Genomic DNA, 20,907 nt, shown 5'->3' with positions numbered 1-20,907 from the left:
GATGTTCCCATAACCAATGATCTTGCTTTAAGGACTCTATCTCATTATCTCATGTTCCTGTTATTTATTGCTATTAATTTATATTTTCATTTGCATAGTTTTGTGTCTTCTGCACTCTATCTTTAATTGATACTATTGTATGGTTGCTATTAGCTGAATATGCCCACAGGAAAAAATCTCAGGGTTGCATATGGTGACATACATGTACCCTGATAGCAAAATTTACTTTGAACTGTGAATTATTTGAGTTGCTGTTTGACAATGTCTGGTTGCGTGGTGACCAGCGATTGACTGTTTAATTTATTATTCAGGATCCTGACTGTGTCGCTGAGTCAGCATCAAGTCAGAATACGTGCTCATTTAACTGATATTATCTCTAGAGTTTGATGTCATGGTGTTTGGTGAACTTGGCAACTGGCTTGCAGATATTTCATCACCAGTTGATGTGACATCCTCAGTGCGTAGTTGTTGGTGTTTCTCTCTGTCAGTGCTCATGTTTATATAGCACCCTCCACTCCCCCCCACCGTTCGCTTGCTTTGCTCCTGATTGGTTACCCCTTCAGGTGACCTTTGAATTCTATTGGCTTGCACTTCTTTGGCTCTGAGGGCTTTGTAGATGGTGCCTATTTCAATATGAGTCATCGGAAGAGAAGCAAGCTTCTAAAAATTCTATTAACTCTCATCCTCAACAGGTGACTATTTTGATTTAATGTATAAATATCAATTTTCTACAGAGAGGGTGAAACAGGAAAACTGATATGAAACCAATTGCAAGGTCTAGAAGTAAAAACAATTTGGGAAAGAGTAAAAACAAGACGCAGTGATAGAAATATGATAAAAGTTATCTATACAATTATTATGGAGTGAATCAAATTGTGATTTTCAGACTCAGACAAGAGTTTCTCCTTAAAGTAATAAATTGGCCTGTACAATCTCTGAGTGGTTTAGTCTATTTGAATTGTTTTAAGTAACTTTTCTAATACCAGGGCATCAACAACAAATTGACGGAAGAGTGGATACTCCTGAAATAAATGTTCACAATATGAACGATTACAAAAGTCTGCTGTTACTTCATCTAGTACAGGGTTTCCCACTGTCCCCTTGGTTAATGGTGGGGGCCCATGGCATAAAAAAAGATTCTAGCAGGATTGACTAACTTGTATTGAAATTATATCACCCAATCTTTTGAAACAATGCAAATAATTAGTTAGCAACTATACCAACCTGCTCTCTCTTCAAGACCATTAAATGGCATCAAGACTGCATCCAGCCGTTTCCGAAGTTCATCCTTTAAATACTGTTCACCAATAAGGGAGGACAGGTCCTCACAGAGATTCTGGGCATCTTCAATCTGCTCCTTCTGCTGTTCTAACTCGGAACGGATTTCACTGATTTCTTCGAGTTGCTGTTTGACGACGTCTGGCTGCGTGCTGACCATCGACTGAGAGTTGAGTTTATTATTGAGGACCCTGACTTTGTCGCTGAGCTGCTGCAGTAACTCCTGGTACTCTGTACTCTTGGCTGTGGTCTGATCAATTTGATCAGAACGATTGCTGAGCTGATGAGTCAGGTTATCCCATTTGTCGTTGATGGCTCTGAGCTGGTCTCTCACCAGGCTGTCAGAAGGACACACGTCACCAGGTGCACAGAGTATGCCCTGTGCCGCTTGGTTAAGATGTTCATATTGGGGTTTGCGAGTCTCAAATTCCTTCAGCATGAACTGTCACACACAAAAGAAAAACATTTAATTAGAGATACTGGGAACAAATTCATATTTAATATTCGGTGGGGCATGAGTGAATAATAGAGGCTGGAAATTCTTTTACTAAAAGCAGCTTTGCCTGGGGTCTATCCACTTGCCCTTGTACAAAGAGAGCTGCACGTGTGAGGTGGATGGAGGCAAGGCAGGCGGTTGTGTAGTGGTCAACACAATGCTTTACAGTACGGGCGATCTGGGTTGAATTGCCACTGCCGCCTGTAAGGAGTTTGTACATCCTCCCCGCGACTGCGTGGGTTTCCTCTGGGTGCTCCGGTTTCCTCCCACGTTCCAAAGATGTACCAGTTGGTGGGTTAATTGGTCATTGTAAATCGTCCTGTGATTAGGCTAGGATTAAATCAGGGAATTGCTGGGCAACGTGGCTCGAAGGGCTGGAAGGGCCTACTCTGTGATGTATATCTATCAACCAATAAATAAATAAACAAACAAGCATGCCTCTTTGGACAAACAAAAGCATGTGGGCATTTAAAGTTGCAGAATCTTGATTTTTCTACAATAGCCCCATTAAGTTTCAATCACTTCAACAATGCTGTGGACCTGTAAAACTTATCTAAAAGTAACTCCTCTTAGAAAGAGCAATGACTATTGAGAATTACGTTTGCATGAGCATCTACTGACAACTACAGGACAAAAGCCCCATGCCAAAGTGGCAAGAAAGGTCCTGTACACTAGGCCCCTGTTGTACAAGCTCGTATATAAATTGTTTGATTAACGTTCTGTTGCTTATAAAATTCATTATAGTTATATGTATAAATACATGAATTGAGTACATCATCACACTACCACGTGATATCTCCGCGCCTTGCTTAAAGTAAAACACGAAGTTAGACTCACATTTCGGACTTCCGTGTCTTCCTTTGAATTGGTTTAATGTTTTGAAGCCACAAAACATAACGGTTCCCTTTTTCGTCCCTGTGATTGATACATTAGGACAAGAAGGTGCTGGAGGTCACAGGTATAATTCCTGTGCTATCGGTGAGCTGAGGAAACCTGGAAGTTATCCTAACTGAGGACAGGTACTTTCACAACCCATCACCCTCAATCTACCATTCATAGCATGTCTTTCACCTTTAACCTCACCCCCTCCTATCGTGCCTTTATTATTGTAGAAGCACAGAAGTTCCTCTGCTATTGACCAGCCTATTACAATGGAGAATCACTGTTGCATTGCGCTCCACATCCCTCCAATCCCTGCACCGCAAAATGAGAATGGGGATGGAAATGCTTGTTGAGAGATCAACGCTGGTGAACTAGCCAGGGCAGGAGGCTTGGGTAGCTAAGGTACTAACTCTCTGGGGGTGGGCGGGAAGGACGGACATTACACGGTGCTGCCCCACAGCCCTCAAGTGGGAGCTGAGATGGTCAGCTGAAGTGAGAAGGCTGATAAGGAGATTCTTGCCATGTTGTCTGGCCCGTGTGAAAGCTTGTGAGAGATACTTTTGCGCAGCCTTTTACGGGCTTTCTCTGAAGCCCCTCTTTGCTAGTTGGGATGACATGCACATAATTATTTATGTTTTTTATTGCGATATAGCGCGGAACGGGCTCCCCAGCCCTTGGAGCCGCACCACCCAGCAATCCCCCAGTCTAATCGTGTGACAATTTACAGTGACCAATTAACCCACCAACCCATACGTCTTTGGGCTGTGGAAAGAAACCGAAGAGATCACAGCAAAAATGAACAAACTCTGGCGCCGTTAAGTGTTGTGCTAACCACCACACTACTGTAGGAGGAAATCCAACCACAGCAGGTCAAACTAACGGCAATACTATCCATCAGCTTTCATCACAGCACAGGCAGAGACCATGCAATGTCTTTAAATACTATGCAAGAAGGCACAAGTCCACAGTGGTGCCAGCTGTCACACCCTAATGCTCGCCAGGCACAGCTTGCTACTATTAGCACCCAGAAGGCTCTTGGCATTATGCGAAGTCTGTAATAACAAGGTGCTCTCTGCCCTCCAGAAGACTTGGGTCAATCTGAAGCCCCATTCCAGTGGTACTTGTGGGTCCACAGAGCAACTATCTCCTGTCTTCTCGCAAGTGCACCTCAGCCAACTGCAACTCGCATCAAAGTAGTCAGATGCAAGTAAGACCACAGTCATAATTCTCTTTCGTGACCACGTGCTGTCCCTTCCGCTGCATGGGAACACCTTTTGTTATCCTAGCTGCTGGCATGAGGGAAGTGCTGCACACACTTCACAGGCAAAGTAACAGAACATGGAATACTGGTACACAAGTCCGGGGATGATTAATTAGAGCGACCATTACTAAATGCAAAGTATGAGCATTTAATTGGTTTTGTAGTATAATTTCAGCGAGACTGATTCAGACCCTCCTGCTTTCATTGTGTGTATTGCAGGAGGCACTGACAAGGGGGAGGCCAGCACGGGAACGGCATCAACGTTTGGATTTCTTTTTCTTTATTCCGTGACAGTGATGGATCATGGCTGTGTTGAGGGCTGGCTACTTTAACACAGTTGATAATAAGCCCATCTGCACTGACTGTTTGAGGGGCGGGGTGGAGACACGTCTCTAGCAGAGGAGGCGTAAGGCGCTCCTTCCCTCCGCCAGCCTGCAGGTCACCCTTGGGCAAGGTGTAGCACCTGCTTAGTTCCCCCGATCAGGGTCACCTAAGGCCATGGGAGCAGGTGGTACATGAATGTATGAGTTTCACAAGTCCTGGTTATGTGACCACTGACGCCAGGCAGACAAATCTTTGTCGAGTACTGATAATGGCTGGAGTCAGCCATCCTGTAAAGACACTGCCCAGAAGAAGACAATGGCAAACCACTTCAGTAGAAGAATTTGCCAAGAACAATCATAGTTGTGGAAAGACCATGATTCCCAAGGTCATACAACATGGTATATAATGAATAAAGCACCAACTGCAGTGGTTGTCTGGAACCACTTCTGAAGCTTGCATTAATACAGGAGACTGTATCCATGATAGCAACTGCTATCTTCAAGTGAGGACGTTGCAAGACTTTGAGTCCATTTTGCAGTCAGTCAAACCAGCTTTGAAGTTGCGTTGCTTGGGTTTTCCTTGGGAAGGGGAAATGCCTTCTACGAGATCTTCACATTCAACAGGATATACAGCAGCCACGGATAAATAATGGCTCACAGCAGTAAGACAGGTTGCCTATCAGGCTTTTATTGCCTCTCTGAAGGAGGGAATGCTATATCAGCCCGATGCATATTTACTTGTATAGAGATATGGCATGGAATATGCCCTTCTGGCCCTTCGAGCCACCCCGACAAACCCGGTTAACCCTGCCCTGTTGACAGGACAATTTACAATGACCAATCAACCTACCCAATACATGGTTGGGACTGTAGGAGGGGACTGGAGGACCCAGAATGGGGGAAGTCTTACAGACTCCGCTACCGTGACGCCCTACGAGAGACGAGTATGGGGAGGGGGAAAAAAAAAACTTTCTGGTCTGGCTCAAGCTGGACTTGGGGAGCTTTGCTTTTGGCCCATGCAAGCATGTGTGCGGGCAGAATGCGATCACTATTCCAGATTGGGGGAAACAGGATAAGCTTGGCCCTGTCCAGTTATTTGCAATCATCATCACCGCTTGACTGGGCGCTGTAGGAAGGGCAGGTAGTAAGTTTCAGATCCATAATTACGACTGGGCTGATAGCTGTGCTGTGCATCAGAACTCTGGTGTTATGAAGTGCTGAAGCAGTATCCCGAAGTAAGAACACATACGTTAGATCCCGTACTTTAACTCGTAAACATCATTTGCAGCTGGAGCTGGCCAGATTTGAAGAGAAGCAACTGTCAAGCGCAATGCAGCTTTTGTGAACGAATCTCGCAGTGCAACACAAAGTCAGCTGCAATAAGTCATCCTTGAATTGAGGCATCTTACATATGAAGCACAGGCACAGGGAGGAGAAGATGGCGGGCGATGCAGCGCGCCCGGCCGTTCCGAATGATATCTATATGTGTTATCTAGGGGTCCGTGCACAATCCGGATTTGATGGAGACAGCCGTGAGAAGCACGGAGGAACACCTGGAGAAACTTCTGAAATGCCCGCTTCACTGCTGCTGCTACTGTGCGATCGAGAATCTCCGGAGGGGAAGGCCCCAAATCCTCGGCTTTGCCTATTGCCTGTTGCCGGGGCCAGGGTCGAAGTGCTCGGCTGAGAGGGTGCTCGGTGTCAGAGAGCTGGTTGGAGGCTCGGAGCTTTTGCAGTTGGAATTGGACTGTGGTCGGATGCTTCCAGGATGCTGCATCAGCAAGTTTGCGGAGCTGGAGGTTCACCGTCTGCGTGAGATGATGGGACTTTCGAGAGACTTTGAGACTTTTACCGTGCCCATGGTCTGTTCTTATCAAATTACGGTATTGCTTTGCACTGCTGTAACTATATGTTATAATTATGTGGTTCTTGTCAGTTTTTAAGTCGGTTTGTCATGTGTTTCTGTGATATCATTCTGGAAAAACATTGTATCATTTCTTAATGCATGACAATAAAAGAGGACTGTGTGTCCTCATAATATAATCTAATCTAAATGTGGCATTAACCCACCTTTATAATTTGTAAAAGTAGTTCTTCACTAATGCTACAGATAAAAGACAAGCAGTGCCCAAAAACTTATCCAGTTCTTGAAGATTTTAGTTTTTATTTAAATATTACCTGCACTTGCTGCTTCTGGGCACGGAGCATATTTGGATCAATTGACAGAGGACCGAGCACACTCATCATTAATTCCTTTTCTGATAACCATGGACTGAGCTGTGATTCTGTGTTCTGGAAACTTAAAAGAAGATCTGCTGATTCTTCTAGTTTTTGTTGCCTCTCAGTTATTGCCTGATTGGCACGTGCCCACTTTGACTCTAGAAATAACATGGAAAACAATGATCATTTATGCTGAGAAAAGCTTAATGTGCAATACGTATTGGTCCAGCCTCCTGACTTTGCCATAGAAGATATTTTGTGCTTACCATCAATGCAGTGCAAAATGATTTTAAAAATCTGTAATCCCATAATGTTAACTTATGATAAAGACCATTTTAAATTCAGAGTAAAATAATGCTTTAACCCAAGTAGCAAATATAAAGGAAATTGGAAGCTGAAATTAACATTTAGACTGGAACATCTCACAATGTCTTTCAAGATCAGATACATTCACGATTAAAATTTCAGACACTCTACTCAGGTTAATTTCCTCTCTCAGCCTGAGCAGTTCAGTCCTATGTTTGCATTATTTAAATACACAAACTTGGTCATTCATATAGTAATTTTGAAATATTTCTTATTGTAAAACTATGCTTTTCTCCATGTATATATTAGTAACTCGGAAGGTAGTAAATAAAAAGCTATTTTCTTTGCAGTAAACAATCTATAAATTATTTGGTATGTAGAACTCAGAGGCTATTTTTATATTCATGAAAACACTTTAAAATGACATACCATTTCATTTCAAAAACTACATTTTTTTGTAGAAAGCTACAGAATAAAAGACATCTAAAGCCCATGTTAGCCTCTCAAAGGGCAACAATTATACCACTGCCCAAAAGCAGTGTGAGCTGCCTCAACGACTATTGTCCAGTAACACTCACATCTACAGTGATAAAACACTCTGAGAGGTTGGTCACGGCTAGAATCAGCTCCTGTCTCAGAAAGGACCTGGACCCACTGCAATTTGCCTATCACCACAATAGGTCTACAGCAGACATGATCTTAACAGCCCTCCATGCAACCTTGGATCACCTGGATAATGCAAATGCCTATGTCAGGATGCTGTTTATTGCATTTAACACCATCATTCCTACAGTCCTAATCGAAAAGCTACAAAACCTAGGCCTCTGTACCTCCCTCTGCAACTGGATGATCAACTTCCTAACTGGGAGACCACAATCTGTGTGGATTGGAAGTAACATCCCCACCTCGCCGACAATTAACACTGGCACTCCACAGGGATGTGTGCTTAGCCCACTGCTCTACTCTCTCTACACCCATGACTGTGTGGCCAGGCATAGCTCAAACAGCAAGTATAAATTTGTTTATGAAATAACCATTGTTGGCAGAATTTTGGTTGGCGATGAAAATACGTACAGGAGCAAGATAAACCAGCTAGTTGAGTGGTGTCACAGCAACAATCTTGCACTCAATATCAGCAAGACCAAAGAGCTGATTGTGGACTTCAGGAAGGGCAAGACGAGGGAACACTAACCAGTCCCCATAGAGGGCTCAGAAGTTACAGAGTGAGCTATTTCAAGTTCCTGGGTGTCAATATCTCTGAGGACCTGACCTGGACACAACATATTGATGCAGCTATAAAGAAGGCTATATTTCATTAGGAGTTTGAGGAGGTTTGGTCTGTCAACTAAAACACTCAAAAACTTCTACAAGGAGCAGTGCTTTAGGAAGGTGGCATCCATCATTAAATATCCCCACCACCCAGGGCATGCCCTCGTCTCACTGTTACCATTGGGAAGGAGGTACAGGAGCCTGAAAGCACACGCTCAGCGATTCAGGAACAGCTTCCTCCCCTCTGCCATACGATTTCTAAATGGACATTGAACCCACAAACACTACCTCACTACTTTTTTATTTCTGTTATTTTACACAGCTTGTTTTAACTATTTAATAGACATATATATACTTAATGTAACTCAGTTTCTCTATTTTATTTATCATGCATTTTCACTGTACTGCCGCCATAAAGTTAACAAATTTCATGGCATATGCTGGTGATAGTAAATCTGATTCTGATTCCAAGTCCAACCCCATGTCATCTTCGTGAGAGGTGGAAACAGGTAAGGCCGGCCTACGGTGCTTTGGTGAAGCTGCATAGGCCAATCCCCTGTACAGGGGATGCAATGGATTGCAGAAGTGTTAATGGACTCCAACCATACCATCGACTTCAGAGGGCGATGGAGATGGGAGCTCGTCAATGGCCTATGCTCCACTTCGGAGCAAAGGGTCCAAGTAAGAAGTAAAGCCAGTGTTACCGAATATATTCCATCAGGAGAAAGCCTGCTCAGAAGGGGAGCAGACTAGTTTTGAAACTAGATCCAAAAAGACATCTTAGATTGGTTAATGATTATATTCACCTTCCCATATTCAGTTCCATACAATGACTGGTGTGGACCAGAGTACAGAGAGGAAATATAATAATCAATTAAAATTACATTTAGCACCAGTGAACAAAGATGGAATTTCTACATTGAGGTCGTCTTTCTCAAGAGTTAAGGATATCTATGAAATATATCATAATGAAGTCACATTAATCTATTACAGGATTTTAAAAGGCTATAAAAAATTCAATATTTATCAGACATCCATTTGGGAAAATCTAAGCATTAAGATTTCCGCTTGATTCAATTGCTTTAAAAATGTGTTCATTTGCTATTCTGAGAACAGAATCCATGTTTGGAGAGCTAAATATCTATTTGATATTTAAGAGCTTTCAATTATCTATAACAATTTGCATATGCAGTTAGATGGCCAAAGTTTTTCATGTAATTTCCCTTCTCTGGTTTTTGATCTAGATTTCAAAGATTAAATTCCCCCAGAGGACCTTCAGCCCAAATGATCCTATTAGTAACACGCATAAAAATTCTGCAGATTTCCTCGTGTTTGATCCTCTTACTGCTTATCCTGCACTCAAGTAGAAGTCCAAACATTATGTAGCAGCTCTCTTGCTATCTGCTTCCAACTTTGTTGAGTACAAAGTTTTCCATTCTATAAAATGGAATATTTACATGAGAATAGCATTAGTTTTACCTATTTGTTCAAGCATTTCTGTCCACTTCTTAGCTTCTGGCGAGTCTGGATTTTTCTTCAGCAAGTCTTTCAATGCCCCTTTAAGTTTATCGATCTTACTAGAATTCTGTTCGAGCTCAGCAAGATAAACCTAAGTAAAAGAGAAATTCAAATGTTTACGACAACTTTGCAACTGTGTTTTCGTTAAAAGGCAGCACTGGGTTCATTATCTGTAATATTCGCCCATTATGTTCCACACGCAATCGATTCATTGCATCATTCTGTCAGAAACCCTGAAGCAGGGGTTCATGAAAGAACTGACAGTTCCTTGGGAAGACCGGATGAGGAGGCATTTGAGTGCAAGAAAACCAAATACCAGGAACTGATAGATCAGTGCCTGTGACAGGGGTGGAGGGCACGATGTGAGCCTATAGAGGTGGGTGTAGAGACTTTGCTGGCTGCTCGCTGTGCAGAACCTACTCTCTCCTTGGTCCTGTGGGGGCTGCAAAGAGCAATCAGGACCGTCACAGAGGCTGCTGAGGGAGCCTCCAGATGGCTGTGGATCAAGAGGTGTGACCCAGGCTGAGACACAAGCCAGAACCCTGATCAACCTGGGTCGCCTGGGTGAGAGTGTTGGATGTCGAAAGACCCGAAACACCTGGTGACCCCAGGTTACATCACTGATGATGTGTCCCAGCATGTCCTCGGATGCATCTCAGCATCGTGCTTTTTGATATGTTTGCTCTTCAAGAATCAAGTGTTCATTGCTATTTCAAAATGCAATTCCCCTTTCATAGAATCTACACATTTAACTTTAAGTGGGATTTTTGTAGAGCTTATAAGATTTAAGAAATTCACCTTATTTTTATCCATTTCTTTCATCATTCTGACAACATTTGAAAAGTGAGCATATCCCAGTTTAATTTGTTATTCAATTAAAAAGTAATTGTTTGTTTGAATGGCAATGAAAATTCAGATCCAGATGAACAACATTACGTTATCTTGTGGTCTCGGGAACACTGGAGGCAGTATTCAGTAAATTAGCTGATAAATTGCAGCCTGACACAAGTACTCATTCTCTCATTTTAACTGAAGTTATACACTCATTTACTTTTGTTCAACTCAAGTGACAAAGGAAACTTCATCCAGTATTAATTATCGTGACCAAGTTCTAACTTTCCCTTTCGGCTGCCAAACGAGCTATTTGAAAAATACTCCAGCTACTCACAAGCTGCAAGTCAGTTGGTTTATTTTAACTGCGGCATTATTCTTCTGGGAACAACGAAGTACATTTAATTATCAAAGTATGTATGCAGTACACAACCCTGAGATTCATCTTCCCACAGATAGCAGCAAAACAAAGAAAGAAAAACCATGGACCCCGTTCAAAGAAAAACATCAAACCCCTCCAACATGCAAAGAATAGAACAAATCATGCAAAAGAGTGAAAAACACAGAATACAGAACACCAAGCCACATATCATCCAACTATTCCGGGCATATTCAGTTCAGTTCAATCTAGCTCTGCATCAGGCTGCAGAGCCAACCTGCCCCAATCAAAATCACACAAAATAGGAACATAAAAAGGAGAGACCAGAAACCAGAAACACATCATAACGTGAACAACAGACTCCAATCCACAAATAAATTCACCTTGTTTTGCTCCACTTGCTCCTTCATTGCTTGCGTTTTGATTGACGGTGAACTTAAAGAGGTTAAAGTCTGTTCTTTTAATTCCAGCCAGTTCATGATAGAGGCCGTTTCTTCCTGTACCTCCTGCATTTTATTAAGTGTGGCCATTAGATGGTCCTGAGACTCCTTTAGCATGCTACCAAGGGTTTTATAGTCGTCGTTCACATCGGCGACGTCCTGCTGAATCTTTGCAAGTTCTACAAAAAGTTGGAAGTCAGTGAGCATATGCGATTTAAAAGAATCAGAGACAAAATAATGGCTTTCATTGCTGACCTCAAAGTAAATCGCCTCAAAAAATATCTAATGATATCTGTGATATTGATTCCACCTGTCCCATTTCATCTGGGGTGTCAAGGCATCCAGCAAAAATGATACTGTCAGCAGAACCAGCCAATAACGTTGACGAGTTTGCACAGCAGATCGAATTAAACTTTCATTTTAAAATTAATATTGATGTGAAGATGAAGATGTACAAACAAGATTGAGCTGAACACTGAAATAGCAAACACTGTAATAAAGTTAAAATTCATTGAATTTTGAAAGGTTCATCTTTAGGGCTAAAGAGGCTAAGCTAAAATTAGAATTAGTATTTCAATAATCCTTCCACATTAAAGCAAAACATTTTCAGGGTAAATAGTAGGCATAGATTTTAAATATGTGCAATTTTCATGAGTGGATGGATTTCTGAAGCTTAATTTGGAGAAGAGTACAAAATAGCTACCCCAAGGAAAAGCGAGGAAACACACAGTGTATCTGGTTAACTGTATATACACATGTAGCAGAGTTGCTTCAGATTGCTGCTTTCTGGACTGGAGGAAAAGGAATGGCAGCATTCTACTGGGATACTCAGTGTTAATCTCATTGCTTCCTTGAAAAAAAACTTTAGATTTATTTATTTTATTGAGATACAACGCAAAGTAGGCCCTTCTGGTCCTTCAAACCATGCTGTCCAGCAACCCCCCAACTTAACCCTAGTCTAATCCCACTACAATTTACAACAACCAAATAACCTGTAAACCCGTACGTCTTTGGATTGTGGGAGGAAACCAGAGCACCCAGAGGAAACACATGCGGTAACGAGGAGAAAGTAAAAATTGCTTACAGGCAGCGGTGGGAATTGAACCTGGATCGCTGGTGCTCTAAAGCGTTGCGCTAACCACTATGCCACTGTGCCACTCCGTTATATTATAGAGGTGCAAGCTACAATTACTAAATTGTACAAAATGATGAGGAAAATTGACAGTGATTAACAGGTTACATCTGTTGTACATCTGTTGGAGGAGTTGTGAATTAGAGGTCATGGGGTATAATTAAAGAGAAAACAGTTAAGAATGATATGAGAAAGAGCCTGTTTTGAACTCAATGTGTGCTTGCTGTCTTAAATGAGGAGACAGGCTTCACTGTGACCTTCAGGGCAGAATTGAATAAATAAAATAGAACAGAAGGGGCAAAAGGTTTGGGAGCTGTGTATCCTCGGTCGTGGCAAGGTCTAGGCATCAAGTCACAGTGCTGCCTGTTTACAGCCGTCCTGGTGAGAGGTGTCAGGGTCACCGCACTCCACTGGAGGCAGTGTGGCATGGCATCAAAGCTGGCGTCAGTGCTGCCCGTAGAGTTCGCTTGGCAGAAGACAATTCGTATCGTGTCCGAATGCAGATTTCTGCAACATTCATGGACTCAGAGTCTTGGTCCGCATTTTTTGGTCTGAATGTATTTTACCGATATCGGACCTGCACTTGCTATCTTATACATGTGCTCTGTGCTGTGTATGACTATTGGTATTGCGTTTTGCACCTTGGTTCTGGAGCAACACCGTTTCCTTCGGCTGTGTGCACGTGTGGCTGAAGCTTCAACTTTGAACGTTGAACTATGGTGGGATGACACTGGCAAGGGCACAGAGAAGCGACCACGGTGTGGAACTAATCACCATCTGCAATGAGCTAGCATGGACACGATGGGCCAAAAGTAACCATTCTGCAATCGAGTCCTGTGAGATTTTTCCATCATCACGGTGCTGGTGAAAGCTATCCATAACTTACTGCAAATTCCAGAACATGACTTTTGATCAGACCTTTGCTCAATATGGGCAAATGTTCTTCTTGTGACTACATTGCAATAATGTTCCTGTAATTCACTAATAGTTTTATCTGGGTGGGTGGAATTCTACTGGGAGGTACAGGGTCACCACCGTCACAGTCTCTCAGTTCTAGCAATCCAAGTTCAATCCTGTCATCTTGTATGGTCTATGTGGAGTTTCCCTGTGACTACACACGTTTCTTGCCAGATTCAAAGACATGTTTAGCAATACACACAAAATGCCAGAGGAAGTCAGCATGTCAAGCAGCGTCTATAGAGGGGGCTACAGCTGATGTTTTGGCCATAGACCCTTCATCAAGACTGACAAGAAAGAGGAGAAGTCAGAGTAAGAAGGTGGAGAGAGTGGAGGAAGAAGTACAAGGTGGTAGGTGAGAGGTGAAACCGGGAGGGAGGGAGCGGGTGAAGTTAAGAGGTGGGAAGATGATTGGTGAAAGAGATAAAGGGCTAGCAAAGGGGGAATGATCTTCTACCCTTTCCTATCAGATTCCCCCTTCTCCAGCCCTTCATCGCTTTCATCAATCGACTTCCCAGCTCTTTATTTCACCCCTCCCCCTCCCCCGGTTTCACCTATCACCTACTGCCTTATACTTCTCTTCCCCTCCTCCCTCCCCAGCTCCTTACTCTGACTTCTCCTCTTTCTTTCCAGTCCTGATGAAGGGTCTCGGCCTGAAACGTCCACTGTACTCTTTTCCACAGACGCTGCCTGGCCTGCTGAGTTCCTCCAGCGTTTTGTGCGTGTTGCTTTGGATATCCAGGGTCTGCAGATTTTCTCATGCTTGGGAACCGGAGGGAGGTGATGGGCAGGTGAAGAGAAGGGGCTGACAGGGTAACTTGAATGGAGAATGGAAAAAGAGTTATGGAGGGAGCAGGGAGAAATTATCCGAAGTTAGAGAAATTGATGTTCGCACCATTAGATTGGCAATCAGGAGATTCGGGGCAGCTGCTGAGCACATGAGAGAGAGTAAGTCACAGGGGGATACAGTAAGTGGGAGAATGTTGACAGCTGGCATAGATTCAATGGGCCAGTCACCCACTGTGTTGTTTCGAATTATGAAAAAATGCAATTCTAAATTTTGCATTTTTCCCCCAAGGATTAAATGTTTTTATTCACTTCCCAAGAATGGGAATCTAATTCAAGATGAAATGGTTAGAAAACCAAACAGAGACACACCTCAGATTTGTAAAATTCTCACCTTTGTTTCTGTGGTGCCCATTCACACTAGGTGCTGTCACCCCACCATTCATCATCACAGAACCTATGCAAACAACAGGGAGACAAAACAGTGCACGGGACGCCAAAGTTAGGAACAGACTCTGAGCACAGACATGTGCACAGAAAGTTCCTTGGTGGAACTTTACAGGACATGAACAAACATGGTTTATAGATGAGCATTTTGTTAAAAAGTATGAGAAAACCTTTGTACTGTGTTGCAGCAGTGCACAAATCTCAGATGTACAACTGGATGTAGCAAGCATGGATAGTCTCAGCTATGTTTGTCATAATCTATTTTGTATACACTGGGCACCATTCTATAATCTTTTTTTTTGAAAACTCTCCAAATGTATAAGAGTTTAGCTTTAATAGCGACGACACTTTTGTTTATGTTTCAGAATGGCTGTGAGCTTGTATACTGCCCTAGAGATCTTGTGTCCTTCAGATTAACACATTTTTGCAGCAGGTACGACATTTTAGATAAGACTTCAAACCACATCTTATCTGTTCTCTTGAATGATCTTTTTTTCTCCAGTCCTGCAGAAGGGCCTCAGACCGAAACATCAACTGCACTTTTTTCCATAGATGCTGCCTGGCCTGCTGAGCTCCTCCAGCGTTTTGTGTGTGTTGTATAGAAGATTCCTTGGTATTATCTGAAGAGCAACAAGGGTGCTCTCCAGCCTCTAGGCCAATTATTTTATCTTGTCACTTGGTCATTTTTGCATTGTTGTTTGGCGAAATCTCATACTAGCTGTTATGTTTCCCTACTTTAATGTTGGTGACTCTGCTTTACAAATACTAACATTTAGAAAATCCCAAGGGCTGTGAAAAGTGTTAGCTAAGGGTAAACTTCTTTCCCTTTCATTTATATTCCAAGAATATTTAATTTGTATACATTGGCTCCATCATCTTCCCATTGCTAGGAATATCTTCTACTGATTGAAGAACTCAGCCCACTTTAGCTCAGGGCAACCAATTGCATCATATAAGCAATCACGTCACATTTGGGGATCATCAAAACTTTATCCTCTACCGCATACTCTAAAAGTACAAATTAGGGGCACATGCCTGTTGTACCTTTCTTCCAGAATTTGGTTTCACTAAATGAAATGGAACCAATGCAGGTGAAGTCCAACCCACAAAAACTACTGCATAATGGATTATAGACATTTAAAATCACTATACAGATAACATTTGGAGTAAAAATTCCTCCATGTTTTACTCCCTGGGTAAATTTATAAGATCCTATGTCTTATGGTCTTATAAATTTACCCAGGGATTAAAACATGGACAAGAGAAAATTTGCAGATGCTAGAAATCTGAGCAACACACACAAAATGCTGGAGGAACTCAGCAGGCCAGTGAGCATCTATGGAAAAAAGTACAGTCGACGTTTCGGGACAAAACCCTTCGGCAGGACCGGAGGGAAAAAGCTGGGGAGTAGATTTGAAAGGTGGGAGAGAGGGCCACCAGGTGACAGGTGAAACCTGGAAGGGGAAGGATAAAGCAAAGAGCTGGGAAGTTCTTGATGAGATGAGGTGAGAGTGGAAAAAGGGGATGTGTAAGGAGGGGCAGAGCGAAGTGATGATGGCACTAAACGGCAACTCCTTTACTTGCATCTTTGGAAACAGCTCTATTTTCATCTTTAATATCTCTATTTTTCCCTTTCATGGTTCTTTTGAAGACCCTGACCTGGAGTTACATGTTGACTGCGGTTCTTTGCGGGAATGGGACCCGCTCTCGGGGTTTCACAATTGGCCGTTGTTCGGCACGCCAAGGGCTCGGCTTGGCTTTCAAGGCCTAGGATCTTGGGGCTCTGGAGATGGGCGGATCAAAAGTCGGTGTCCCATATCGGTGTGTCATGGGAGCTGGAAGATCTTTGGCTGTGTTCCCAGAGACCTGAGATCTTCGGGCACAGAGCTCAAAAACAAGCAGCGCAATGGATTTTTAACATCATAAACCAATGAGTTGTTTGTTATGTCTCCATTTCACAGCGAGAGGGGAGACATCTCTATCTCCCTTATTAGGGAGAGAGAGAGAGAGCCTGTGGTATGTCGAATGCCGGGTGAACAATGTTGTCTTTGGAGAACTGCAAGTGTTTCTTTACTGTTGCTTTTGCTGCATGCTTGAGTGCTCGGTGATGGGTGCCGATGCTTTTTTTTTTGCAGTTGGGGGGGGATCGTGCTTGCTGCCACTTACACAGGGGAGGGAGGGGAGCTGGGGGAGACTTTGGGGTTCTAACGTTTAACCGTTGTTCATTCTTTGGGACATTCCTCTGTTTTTGTGGATGGTTGTGAAGAAAAAGCATTTCATGATGTATATCATATACATTTCTCTGACATTAAATGTACCTTTGAAACTTTTGAAATGGAGGGGGAAGTTGGGGGTTATTAGGAAAACATGGAGGTATTGTTGCTTCAGATTCAAGCACCGAAAGTGTCTTGTGTCCCAAATTTATCCTTGGTTATCCAAGGTTAATTCATAGAGCACAAATGCTTACTTTAAAACAATTCAATTGATAGCAGAGTAAGTTAAGGAAAATGCAACATTGAGAGAAAGTTGAGAATAAGTTATACTCTTGAATACATGTCCAGTACTTGAACACTTATAAAGCCAAATCAATTATAAGATTTAATAAGTGCACTGCTGCTTTCTTAACAGAAAACATAAACTACAGAGGAAAAGAACATTGACGAAGTTAGTCTGTGTTAATGTGGTAAGCACACTGATGAAGAATGCGTTAATTAGAAACAGTGATCGTTAAGAAATTAAACAACATTTAACTATATAACTTAAAATAAACATGAGAAACAATAAGACAATGTTACAAGAAACACAATCTAATTAGCTCCTGTGCATGTTTCATATTTCGTTTTACGAAGTGTCTCAGTAAAAATCAATATGATAGCACAGGCATGAATCAGCTTGTGGAAAACTTCAGAATCAGGTAGCACTGCACAGTGGTGAGCTGGTAGATCCAGTACCTCACGGTTCAAATGACGCAGGTTTGATTCTAATCTCGGGCACTGTCTTTGTGGAGTTTGCATGTTCTCCCTGTTGATGACACAGGTTTTTTTCTGGGTGCTCAGGTTTTTTTCCCATATCCCAAAGACATGCGCCCTCCATAAGTTGTCCTGTAAGTGGCAGATCCTGGGCAGAGTTGATGGGAATGTGGGACAATAAAGTGGGATGAGTCTAAATTGGTGCCTGATGGTTAGTGAAGACTCAGTCGACTACCGTGCCTATTCCTGTGACCTATGACTCCATGAGAGATAAAGGGAAACTTAGATAATGCTCTAATACGGCACAAGATTGTCTTGAAAGGGATTTTCAGCAAATAGTGTGTAGCTTCTTTCAATAGTATATAGAATATTAAAGTGGAGGACGAAGTTTAAAAAGAGACAAAACAATTAAGTTGACTGTATTTTCTTGATCAAAACATTACCTGTTTTGCTAGTTAACAAAGTTGTATCAGGTGATGTTATTTCCATGATGAGACTTTCTAACTCAGTTCCTTTATGGTTTATTTCTTGAATTTGTGGAGATTTTGCTGACCAGTCTTCCAACAGGACCTGATAATCAAAAGAGGCTGCATCATACTAGTTCACTCAAACTTTTGCAAACAGGAGCTTGATTTCCCTTGTGCTTCTTTTCTCAGAACATTATGCACAATTAGGTCACGTGATGATTACATCATTCTGGATGGGACCATACTCCTTCCCACCCTCCACCAAATTACAGGAAGTGTTTCCACATAACGCGGCTGAGCAAACTTGCCCGACTAAAATTCAGGAAGCCTATATACGGGTTATTTAATCTATAGCATCTACCTTCACACTAAAACTAAAAAAAAATTGATCTTCTATCAAAAAGCACAAATAGTACATGTTTTATTGTATGTAAACATACCGTTACTTCCTGGATCTGTTGCTCGATTATGTCTGTATTAAGTGCCAATTCAAAATTTGGAATGTTTGCCTTTGTTTCCTTTAACCATTTTCTAACTGATTCCACCAGAGAAGTGAACTCGGTCAGAGACTGCTGGCAGGACACTGCCTCTTCCTCCCTGAAAAAGAAAGACTCAATCACAGCTGTACACATACATATATTGTTATAAAATGCCACTAATGTTGAAATTGCTAGGTAGACTGAACTGTTTCAGAATAGGGATACAATTACAATTCATTATTTTTCTTATTTTGCTTGCTGATTTATTGGGTATGCCCACAAGACAATGAATCTCAGGGTTGTATATGGTGACGTGTATACTTTGGTATTAAATTTACTTTGAACTACCATTTCTCATTTCCCCTGGCAACAGTGACCACGAGAAAAGACAACTCTGAATAACAACCTTTATTTATTTCTCAATAGGAGGAAGGATTTCAGTCAGGACTTTGTGTGCTAAATTCAAGCAGCCAACAATAGATCTTAATTTTCCATGTGGAACTGCCAAGATTTCACCCCATAATTCTCAAAAGTCGGGAGGTCCTGAACTTCCGTTCTTCCAAATTACACACTGATGTTGCACTCTGCTTGGAGTCCATGATGAAGTGCTAATTTCCTGCTATTTCCCAGTGGTTATCCTGAAAATCCTTCTATTATTCAGTGACTTTATTTATTTAAATGGAAAGGAAAAGTAATGAAAGTGGAATGCAAGTTTTAGGTAATCTACTTAAAATAAAAATAATTAACTTGAAACAAAAATTAAAATGTATATGTTCACTATGTCCTATAAAACACATTTAATAGCTAACTAAATGATAAAAAATAATAATTCTGACTGTCACAGATATTCAATAACATGCAGGCTCAGTGTACGGACGGTAGTGTACGCCAGAGGCCTCTGGGAAGGATTTGCCACGTACAGCTCAAGGGCTCTACATGGTAGTGTAGTGGTTAGCACAATGCTTTACAGTACCAGCAACCCGGGTTCAATTCCTGCCTCTGCCTGTAAGGAGTTTGTACATTCTCCCTCTGACCGTGACCTGTGGGAGGTGCTCCAGTTTCCTCCCACAGTCCAAAGATCAGAGCTGTACACATACATTTATTGTTATTAAATGCCACTAATGTTGAAATTGCTAGGTCGACTGAACTGTAGATAGGCTGATAGGTTAACTGGCCATTATAAATTGTCCCGTGATTGGGCTAGGATTAAACTAGAGAGATTGCTGGGCGAAGCAGCTCAGAGGGCCTAATCCGCCCTGTATGTCAATTTAAAAAAATTGCCCAGCTTTGTTCAGGAAGACTCACACCAGCTTAGTGTAGACTGAGGAGATATGAAATAGCCAGAGTGCCAGCTCACTGCTGCCTGTCAATTCTGAGCTGCTGATCATCACTTTCACTCTGTGCCCAATTAACTGACTTTAAAACGACACGAGCAAAAAATAACATAACAAATCAGCTTGAGCTGAAAATCAATGTCAATTTTATAGCACATCACTTACTAGCTTGATCTCTTTCAGGACGCAAAGCTAGTCTGAGCCTGTTATATATAAAACTATTTTTTAAAGGTGCTGCTTGGTATTTAGGGAGAAAGCAACCAAGTAAATGGTAAAAAAAAACCTGCTTACTTCAGACAAATCCAGCGATACTCTAAAGAAAAATGTGGTTTCAATTTGATGGACAACTTGCGACTACAAATCAATATTGCTAAACACATCAACAAGAAGTCTTTATATTTGTGGTTCACTTGGGGTGCATAACTGCCAAGAATCTAATGAGAGAACATATTTCCCTAACAACACATACAAAAAGCTGGAGGAACCTCAGCAGGCCACGCAGCATCTTTGGAAAAGAGTACAGTTGACGTTTCAGGCCGAGAACCTTTGGCAGGACTGGAGAAAAAACGCTGAGGAGTAGGTTTTAAAGGTGGGGGGAGGGGAGAGAGATACACAAGATAATCAGTGAAACCTGAGGTGGGGAGAGATGAAGTAAAGAGCTGGGAAGTTGGTGAAAGAGATACAGGGCTGGAGAAGGGGGAGTCTGATAAGAGAGGACAGAAGGCCACGGAAGAAAGAAAAGGGGGGAGGAGCACCAGAGGGAGGCGATAGGCGGGCAAGGAGATAAGGTGAGAGAGGGAAAAGGGAATGGGAAATGGTGAAGGAGAGCATTACCGGAAGTTCAAGAAATCATGTTCATGCCATCAGGTTGGAGGCTACCAAGATGGAATATTAGGTGTTGTTCCTCCAACCTTGGTATAGCCTCATCACGATAGTAGAGGAGGTCATGGATAGACATATCAGAATGGGAATTAAAATGGGTGGCTACTGGGTGGTCCCACTTTTATTTCCCCAAGTTTGGCAAAGCAATGCCTTCCAAATAAAGAATATTAGATAGCGGAGGAAACCAGCCGATGGTGTAATGACATCTGCACCGGATTTTGGAGCAAGTGGTCCTGGGTTTGAACCCTGCT

The 20,907-nt window shown here is 42.2% G+C and overlaps 1 protein-coding gene across 24 annotated transcripts in view; it reads right to left on the bottom strand.

The window, feature by feature from the left end:
* Window positions 1-20,907, bottom strand: part of macf1a (microtubule actin crosslinking factor 1a) — a 599,766-nt gene that overhangs the window by 162,864 nt on the left and 415,995 nt on the right. For 22 of the 24 annotated variants that reach the window (XM_063033725.1, XM_063033724.1, XM_063033713.1 and 19 more), the window contains 7 exons: window positions 18,402-18,558; window positions 17,938-18,064; window positions 14,473-14,535; window positions 11,147-11,382; window positions 9,515-9,644; window positions 6,419-6,618; window positions 1,225-1,720 (listed from right to left, as the gene is read on the bottom strand). In XM_063033725.1, the coding sequence (XP_062889795.1) occupies window positions 1,225-1,720; window positions 6,419-6,618; window positions 9,515-9,644; window positions 11,147-11,382; window positions 14,473-14,535; window positions 17,938-18,064; window positions 18,402-18,558 (1,409 nt within the window). The remainder of the gene's footprint in view (window positions 1-1,224; window positions 1,721-6,418; window positions 6,619-9,514; window positions 9,645-11,146; window positions 11,383-14,472; window positions 14,536-17,937; window positions 18,065-18,401; window positions 18,559-20,907) is intronic. The other 2 variants (XM_063033727.1, XM_063033706.1) reach the window with 1 other exon arrangement.

This window comes from Mobula hypostoma, chromosome 26, assembly GCF_963921235.1.
Source record: "Mobula hypostoma chromosome 26, sMobHyp1.1, whole genome shotgun sequence".
In the NCBI taxonomy this organism is placed as follows: Eukaryota; Metazoa; Chordata; class Chondrichthyes; order Myliobatiformes; family Myliobatidae; genus Mobula; species Mobula hypostoma.
Note: the sequence above shows the minus strand (reverse complement) of the source record. Positions and strands in the feature narration are given on the sequence as shown.